This window comes from Bidens hawaiensis, unplaced genomic scaffold (genome assembly GCF_021521415.1).
Source record: "Bidens hawaiensis isolate Kalapana, Puna unplaced genomic scaffold, B.hawaiensis_p1.1 tig00032144_1, whole genome shotgun sequence".
NCBI lineage: Eukaryota > Viridiplantae > Streptophyta > Magnoliopsida > Asterales > Asteraceae > Bidens > Bidens hawaiensis.
Genome location: NW_027495462.1, coordinates 10648 through 20572, shown reverse-complemented (window position 1 = coordinate 20572; position 9925 = coordinate 10648). Strand labels below are relative to the sequence as shown.

General features: G+C 34.7%; 1 protein-coding gene across 1 annotated transcript; it reads right to left on the bottom strand.

Moving 5' to 3' along the window:
- Positions 1–1191, bottom strand: LOC143583124 (membrane protein PM19L-like). Its single transcript, XM_077065519.1, has 3 exons — positions 1050–1191; positions 797–974; positions 1–239 (listed from the first exon to the last, which is right to left on the bottom strand). The coding sequence occupies exons 1-3, from the start codon at positions 1177–1179 to the stop codon at positions 2–4; spliced, it is 546 nt and encodes a 181-aa protein (XP_076921634.1). The 5' UTR covers positions 1180–1191; the 3' UTR covers position 1.
- Between the last annotated feature and the right edge of the window lie 8734 nt (positions 1192–9925).

Genomic DNA, 9925 nt, shown 5'->3' with positions numbered 1-9925 from the left:
ATCAAACCCTAGTCCCATGAGCCATACCAGTCGTTCCCTTGATGCCAGTGTCTGCCGGATGTGTCCCCATTCCATAGTCTGTGTCGCGGTATCCAGGCCCATACCGGCTGCTGTACAGTCCGGCGTGCACCAACAGAAGATACAGCAGCTCCGTTATCGCCAAAATTATGATGAATGCTTCCACAATCCTCAGCCTCCAGCCTCTATGCCCTCCTACATTTATCTGCTTGCATGCAAACCTACACATTTTTAAACATCAGTTTTTGAAGCATAACTTTGTAATATTTTAGCTAAAGAAAATATTTTTGAAAGTGTAGATTACAAAAAATGAACATCTAATTATATTTTTTGTTTTAGAATTTGATTCAAACTTATGCTCTCAATAATAATAATAATGTATACTACTTGTGCCAAAAAAATATTTTTGCTCTCAATAATAATAATATACTACTTGTGCTAAAAAATATTTTTGCTAAAGAAAATATTTTTGAAAGCGTAATTTCTCATTTTAGTTGCAATTTTTTAGAATTTATTTCAAAATTATATATGCTATCAAAAACTGAACTAAAGGCATACTTTTCAATTTGATTTTAATCTGTTGGTTTGCCACTTGTAATCCTAAAATAAAATAGAAAAATAAAATCAAGTACAAAATGTGAATAGAAGTACCGTTGCCCGGTCCCAAATTCCAAACCATAAACTAAGCCTTACACGTTAAAAATCAAACCGCGCCAAACGGACCGACTTTCTTGATTTAGAAATCAAAACGAGTTGTTTTCACTAACAAAAAGATTACCCGAAAGCAAGAACAGTAACAGCCCACGCCACTAGAGAAGTAGATCCCGCAGCCGCTAGACTATCATTCCTCCACGCCCTAAGGTGGTTTCCACCCGCAAACTTGGAAACAATTCCGAGAATCGAAGCTAATATCGCGAACTCAAGAAAGAACTCCGTTGCACCGTTACCACCAAAACCTACAAACACACGCATGCAAACAATTAATAATACACATAATAACATTATTATTATTATTATTAATAGGAACTGACTGGGGTGGTTTGTTTGGCGGTTAATGAGCTTATTGAGACACCAAGCAGAAAAGCCTAAGGTAATGAAATACAAGACCAAGTTCAGAAACAACAAAGGCGCCGCCACATTTCTTCCCACCGTTTGTGCCATGATCTTTTAACAAAATCTTACTACTTATGTTTTAACTGACAACAAAAGATAGCATACAATACACCGATTGAGATTGAATGAGTTGAAAGAAAAGGTGACTGAGGGATATATACATATAGAAGAAGAGACGGTGGTGTTGGTAGGTGATACGTGTCAATCATATCAGGATTTGCGGTTTTGTTAGTGTCAGGACTAATGGCACGTGTCAGATGAATGGTATAGGAGAGGTAGCCATATAAGGCTGAGGGGTGTGGAGCGTTAGGAAGGGCGCAAGAGGCCGTACGCTCGCGCCCCGGGGCGCGAGCACCACACCACCGAGGCGCGAGAGGGGCGCGAGAGCGGAAAACGAGGCAGGCGCCAGGGTGCTAGCGGCTGAGAATGGCGCAAGAGTTTTCTTGGAAAGGGTGAATAGCCGTTGGGGGGTGTTTTATTTAAAAAAAAAAACGTTTTTTTTCCTATATATAATAACAAACCCATATCAAACCCATTTCAACACCCATATCAAACCTATTTCCAACTCGATTTTGTTTCTCTGTATTAAACATATATCAAACCCAAACCAATATCACATACCACACCCAAAACCCAAAATCACCCCATCTTCCAAACCTTTTTTTAAAAACATGGCTGGAAATTGGTACCCAAACCTAGAATCAGATTACAGTTACGACGATTTATGGTCGGCACCGGACCAACCGATGTTTTATTCGGGGTCGCAACAACCATCCGGCTTTCAACCATCCAACATACAACCGTCTCCTAACTTTGTAGTTCCGGAGACACAAGAACCAGAACCAGAAGGTGAAGCTGCGGGACAAAGAAGACGCGTCCACCGGAAAAAACAAGTTGCAACGGACGGGTCGGGTTCGGCTTCGACCGGAAGGGCGAAACGGAAAATCACTCCGTGGTCATCGGATGAGAAGGAAGCCCTGTGTCGGGCTTGGATAGTCACTTCTGAGGATCGGCGTTGCGGTAATTGTTTTAACGTTTTTAAAAATGATTTTTAATAAAAAAGTTACCAAAAAAAGTTAAATGACTTACAAATTTATTTATGCATTTTGCAGCGGACTACCAAAAGAGCAAGGTCTTTTGGACAAAGGTTAGGGAGACGTTCTATTCGCTCGTTGGGAGTACAGAGCGGACCGCCGATATGATTTCGGGTCGGTGGACCGAAATCAGAAAATTTGTCGGCTTGTTTACTAATCTGTTCAACAGGAACGCCGGTCGTATGAGACCAAGTGGCAGTGACGATTTGGCGGTTTATAATTTCACTGTCGAAGAGTGGAGGCAGGAGTGCCTGCGGAGGTATGGAACGGTGAAGACGTGGGACGATGTAAAGGTGTGGGAGAGGTTGAGAAGGTGTTCTAAGTGGGTTGAGCTGGTGGCGCCGGACGTTGATGCGGAAGTAGGGCCGAAACGGACTAAAACTAGTTCGTCTGGAGCGTACAGCACTTCCGCCGGGTCGGATTGCCGGGTTGGATTCGACCTAAACGTTGCGGGGGAGGAAACGTCTTCACCGCCGAGGAGGCGGCCATTGGGAAGGGACGCCAGGGGGAAAAAACCGGCTGAGGGGGAAGCCGTAAACATCAACGATCTTGTTGAATCCCTCAATAAATTCAACAAAACCATGGAGGTGGTCTCTATTGACAAAAAGGAAAAAAAAAGAATGAGAGATTTGGACTTCCTTGCAAGAGACTTCAGCCACCTAAATCCGGTCGACCAATTGCTGATGGAAAAACAAAAGGAACGTATCCGGAAGAGGTTGATCGAAGAAGACGAAGCCGAATAATAAGAATAATGTTTTTCTTTAGTACTTTAATTTTTTTTTATATATTAATGTGTTTTTTTAATTAATGTGTGTTTTTTTAAATAATTTCTTGTTTTTTTAATAATACGTTTTTTTAATACATTTATAAAAAAATAAAAAAATAAACCGCTCGCGCCCCCTCTCGCGCCCCTCCACACCATGGCCCGGGGCGCTATCACCACTACCAACACCCATCTTATCAAGTTTCTCTCTCTGCCACACGTCACAATATTATTGGCTGGCGCCCCCACTCACGCCCCCTCTCGCGCCCCCCACACCCTTCAGCCTAAGTCCTGTCCACCAACTTTTTAATAAAAATAATGATAAATATAGAATAAATGTCTGTTGAGGGTGTGGTGTACGACGGCGACGTACCGTTATCATCGGTAAGTTGTGATGGTTATCCTGGTTGGTGGGTCCCTGCGGTGTTCTTTAAGTTTGGATAATGGATTTATTTGTCGTAATTTGATATATTTACTCATTCGGTTGTTTGTTAAGATCTAGTGGGAAATTGTTATATTACTATGATTGTTTTTAACTAGTTATGCAACATAAACAAGAAGTTAGAAAAAGTTTAGGATGGACTTTTAACAAAAAAAATTATAAGTCGAAGGCAAGAAACTGTAATTTACTACATATAAAATAGAGAAAATTCATGAAATAGTAAATCTGGACGAATCATTTTCAAATTTATTCATGGTTTCGAAAAAATTTCCAAGATGGCCATATTATTCCGTCGAATCTGACATAAACAAGAACCAATCTAACGGATTACATTGACCTCTAAAATCTCGCCACATGTCATGATGTTTGGTCTTCCGATAAAGCACAAAGATAATCCACCTTCCAGTGTATTAATAGTTCATCTTTGACATCCCAAACTCTAAAGTTCCATAACCAATCTCAATCTCGATCTTTCGTATTTCTTCACATAATTAAGCAAATCCATTAGGGCTGAGCACGGTTTGGTTCGATTCGGTTATTAGGCGAAACCCAAACCGAAACCGAAGTAATCGGTTATTTGAATATGCAAATCGTTCGGTTTTCGGTTTTTCGGTTAATTTCAGTTTCGGTTTGGTTATTTTCGGTTTTTTTTTCAATTATGTGTTGACATTGCAAAAAAAAAATTAAAAAATAAATATGAATATTTTAAGCTTGTATAAGAACGTGCTAGAGCACCATAGTCCACATATATATTGAATTAAAAAACAAAAATAGGCATGTGTTACGTGAAATTATACGAATACAAAGTTGCTAAATAGAGTTTAAAAGTTAAAAAGCATTAAAAGTTTAGTCTCGATCTTTATTCATAATCTTATTTATTTATCTTAAAAGTTTAGTCCATTCCTCATCATCTTGATAATCTTTATCATCATCAGTCGGTTCGGTTCGGTTTAATTCGGTTTTCTACTCACCCCTAAAATCCATAGTATGAATCGTTTAATTTTTTGAGGAGAACACAACCATAATGTTTGTTTTTCACGAATCACATTTATTGTTGAGAAATCCATGCAAGAAAGTAATGAGCCCTTGAGTTCAATTCAGAGAATTCGATGGAACGGACACGACGGTTTAATTTTTCGTCAGTTCCTTCACGCATCCGTTGGAAACTCGTCTAAAACGTCGGATCCGCCGAAAAACTTAACACGTGGCGAGTTCTGATATTCTACTTTAATCCGTCGGATCATATCTTGTTTACGTCGGATCCAATGAAATAACATGGCAATTTTGGGAATTTTTTCGAAACCATGGCTATATTTGGAAAGACTTGGTTAAAATTGGCTATTTTGGGAATTTTCCCAACCAAATATCACAGGTACTTAATGTTAATCCTAAAAGCAGTCATCATCTCCTACTGGTATGTTTCTCCTCCTCGCAACACATTCTCCATTGATAGATCCCTCAATGCAACTCCAATTCAACTCCATATAATCTGTGTTTTGATTTCACATATGCACACCTAGCGTTTGAAAAAAGCGACCAAAGGGTGTATAAACGCTTGCTTATGTACTATATGCACCTTAGGTAATCAAATGCGACGAGGCCTGTGCTTGATTTAGCCTTGCGCCTAGGCACACCTCATGCACGCTTTTTAAAACCAAGGTTAACACCCACAGAGTGGTGTTTAGGGTGTTAAGGTGTGACATGGCATGCCTTTTGTGCCCCTACTCTCATCAACTACATATAGTCTAATATAGGAAAAATATGGCATTTAGACTCAACGGATGAATTCAAATATTCGGAACATGTATTTATATGTGTGAACTAGTATGAGATATGTATGACACTAAGCAATATGCTACCAGACATGCCTTTTGTGCCCTTACTCTCATCAACTACATATAGACATGTATGACATTAAGCGATATGCTACCAGATTACCCTAAACATGTGTACTTGCATTGCACATATTTTCATTTTTGTTTTATTTTCTTTATTTTTTATTTTTAGGTGAGAGCATAATCTTCTAATCTATTGACTTTTTAGTTTTGTATTTCTAATGTTCTTAATTAGGTATTTATTACTAGTACTAATAATAACAAATCTGAACTTTGGTGCCGTAAAGTCGTCATTGGGTCATTTTGCGTCACCATATTGGTTCTTGGCTTTTTTTTAGTTTTGTTTTTGTTTTTTTAGTCTCAGTAGCGTAACTAACGTAATGAAAACCGACCGAATGCCATTTTTTTTGTTTAAGTTACGGTAGCGTAATTTTTTTGTTTTAGTTCGCGTAGGCTTTTTGCCCTTCGTTTTAGTTCTGTTACCGTAACGAAGGTAACGAAAACCGACCGAATGCCAATTTTGTTTTTGATCCTTTTCTTTTTAGTTCCGGTACCATAACAAAAGTGTCACAAACCAACTGAATTTGCATAGATTCACCGCCTCAATGGTCGAGATTGAAAACACTCGAGTTTTACCAACGTTCGAGTTTTACCGACGGATGTTACCTCATTGGTCCACTCAATTTTACTATTTTTTTTATTTTATTTATGGTTTTAGTTTCGGCATCATAACGCTAGTAACCGAAACCGACCAAATTCACTTCGACTTACCACCTCAATGCCCGAGACTGACAATGTTTGGGTTTTACCGTCCACGAGGTTTACTGACTAGCCCCGGCACAACACGCCGTGTAAGCTCTAGTTAAAGATATTTAAAAATCATAATTGGAAATTTTGTACACGAAAATCGTAACTAATAACTTCTAACAAGTTAACGAGAATGCACAGTACCCATAAGTACATATGCACATTCATTACCCAATAGGTAATGAGTAATTTAATCTAACTAATATAATAAAGCAAAACCATTTTATTCGTATGATATCATTCTAGGGTATCTACCTATATACCAACTAGATGTCGTGTCACATATTACCTTTCTTATTAATGCTAAATCAACCCATACATACTATATAAATCTTAATATTACAACCCCTCAAATTCATTTTTATCTCTCTCTCTCTCTCTCTCTCTTCGATATATTAACTGTCAAGATATATTCGTTTTCATTTCTTCCGTCCGTCTCTTCGATATATTAGCCGTACACAACATTCCTGTAAAGTATTTATTCTACGGAAATGGTCAATTCTCATATATTATTCGTTACTTGCATTGTAATTTCAATTTATTTTCACTTTATTAGTTTGTATTATTTTTAGTTTTAATCTTCCTACAAACTATATAGGTTTTACATCAAACTCCAAGATTTAATGGACATGTTGAAGTGTTTGAGATATACGTAAATATGATTGATTTATTTCGTTTTCGGAATTATTCTGCTAATTATTCAGGTTACTTCCATTGATAATATTTACTAAATTGCTTTTTAGTAATTATGTATATTTAACATTATTAATCTTTAATAATTTCAGTTTCTGGTGACACAACTTGCTAGATTGGCTAATTGCATGGATGGAGCATTTGATTAAAAATTGGTTGATTGTGTTTGTTTTGGTCATTACGAATGTATTTTAGTTATTAATTTACGATTATTTATTATTTTATCGAGGTTACACAATTCATGTAAATTAATTCATTTTTATATAAATAATCTATTTTTTTTTGTGTTAGCATGTGTGAATCTTATATTAAAAATCTTGGAAATAATTTTTTCAAAAAAAAAAAAAACTAGCAGTATATTGTTTACTTGATGAATTTCCAAAAAAATGGAAAGTTTTTATTTTAAATTTTGAATTCTAAAAAAAGATATAATACAATTGTTTATATCTAGACTTGACCATGTTTAATGGCTAAGTATCAAAATAAACCGTTTTACGCTTATTTGACCAATCTCAACAAACTTTTCATATTTATATTTAACCAATTTTTAATTAGGCATAAATGTCAAAATTAATGTCAGTAACAAATTACCCGATTTGATTTTAATTTGACCAATTAAATGTTTTAATACTCTCCATAATTTTATATTTGACCATTTAAAGGTTTTAATGCTCTCCTTAATTTTAAACCCATTTCAAAATCTTTCCATAATATTTTGAAGTTTTCAAATTAACCGATTTGATTTTAATTTTTGTAATTATTTCTAAATTAATTAATCAAATTATTAGAATTAATTAGTAAAGTTAGAACCAATTTGATTTTAATATTTGTGATTTGGCATTTACTTTTACAATTATCTCTATATTATTTAGTAAAAATATTAGAACACAAGTTTATTATTTTGATATTTTTTTATTATTCATAAATTGAACAATAACCTTCGATTTAATATATCTAAGTATCTAACTAAAAAGTTTAATTAAAATTTTTTTAATAAGAAAATGTAAATTTATATATTTATATTAAGAAAATGTAAATTTATATATTTCGGTTTTTTATAATTGGTTAATATTTATAGCATATTTAAACTCATTTCAAATTCGAAATTTGATCAATATTTCAACAAACTTTTAAAGGCTTTAATGCTCTGCATAATTTTAAACCCATTTCAAAATCTTTCCATAATTTTTTGAAGTTTTCAAATTAACTGATTTGATTTTAATGTTTGTAATTATTTCTAAATTAATTAGTCCAATTAGTAAAATTATTATTTATATATAAATACAACTTTTGCATTTTATTAAATTTATATGATTTTACACACACACACACACACACACACACACAAATATATATATATATATATATATATATATATATATATATATATATTACGTTTTAAATATATTTCATCCGTGTGTAAAACGGGTGCTATCCTAGTCGATAGTAAACTAGTATGAGGCCAGTATAAAAAAACAATTTGTAATCAAATATTCAACTGAGGTTACGAATAGGTCCAGAATCAATTCCTAGAACATGTGGTAAAAAGAATGTTATTAACGTAAAAGTAAAAGTTACTAAATTTGCAGATATTTCGCATTTATGTTGGTAAAAAGAATGTTCACACTTTGAAGTAAAGAAATTTATACCTGCGTTTGGGCCAAGGATATGTGGTCTAAACATGGTGGGCCTCTGATCTTCCTTTTCAGTAGGGACGATCAATATAAGGGTCAGACCCTTGAAACCCTTTTATCCGACTCGTAAAACCTTTAATTAGACTCGAATATATAATAAGGGTCGGGTAAAGGGTATTTGAATTTCTCCTTAAAAGGTAAAAGGCTTTCAAGGGTCCGACCCTTTACCCGTTTACTAGTTTCTAAATATACGTTAGATTCGTGATTAATCTAAAATGTATGAGAGGTTTGTATTTTATATGTCATTCATCATGAATTTTCCAACTACTAACAAAAATAAAAATAAAAGGCCATACTACTGATTGGAAACATATAATATATATATATATATATATATATATATATATATATATATATAAAGCACTGAATTGTTCTCTACATGAAATTTGTGAATGTGAATATTATTTGCATCGATTTAAATGGTTGATAAACTTTCGAAGTTAGAGTTTACTATGTTGTTAAATGAAAGTATAATTGTTCTAGGATTTATATATTAAAGTCATACATGATATATGCAACTAGTAAATGCAGAAGATGAGCTGCGATTACTGCTTTAAAGGGTAAAGGGTTGGACCCTTGAAACCCTTATTTATACCTGACCCTTTTGTTGTTTAGAGGGTAGGGTCTTGGGTCCACATTTCTTTCTAAAAGGGTAAAGGGTCCGGGTAGGATATTAGGTAAAAGGGTAGGGTCTTACCCTTTGAATAGTCCTACTTTTCAGCATCTTCAATTTGATTTCAGGTATTGACAGTATCTTGGTCGGGTTTGGGTCCGGGTCCGGGTATTGTCCCTAAAAACCATACCCTATGCATCGTGATCGGGTCAGGAATAAAATCGGGTATTATAAATGTGACATTTGTCAATTTCGGGTTATTTTATACTTGTATTTTTAATGTAAACCCGACCCGTTTTGTATCCCGAACCTTTCGATATTATAAAATGATGAATTGTATGTTAAATATTTGTTTTATAGTTGTTGGATAAAAAAAAACACCCTTTTCGGTTCTTAAAATTCCTCGAAAACGCTCAAAACAAACTCCAGGGACTAAAACTACCAAAATGGAGACTTGAAGGACCCATTTGTAGTTTGTGCTTCTTGGGTCTATAACTAACCCATTTTCATGAAACACCCTTTATGAAAGACCCATTCAACTTACTCTATATATACACACCCATCTTCTTCATTTGTGCTTGCTTATTTCTTCATTTCTCTCTCAAATTCTTGAATTCTAAGGTTGTTCTTCATAAGCTAATCTTTCATTTTAACTAACTTCTCAACACTTAAAGCTTGATGTTACAACATATATATAATATACACTCCTTGTTTACCTTCGGTCTTTCATTTCTCCGGTCTCGGCCGGTTGAAATGTCGGGGGTTACATGGAGGACTTTGTAGTCCTTGTTTATATATTTAACAAATCTAACCATATAACTTGTTATATTTGCTTAACTTCTACATATTTTAG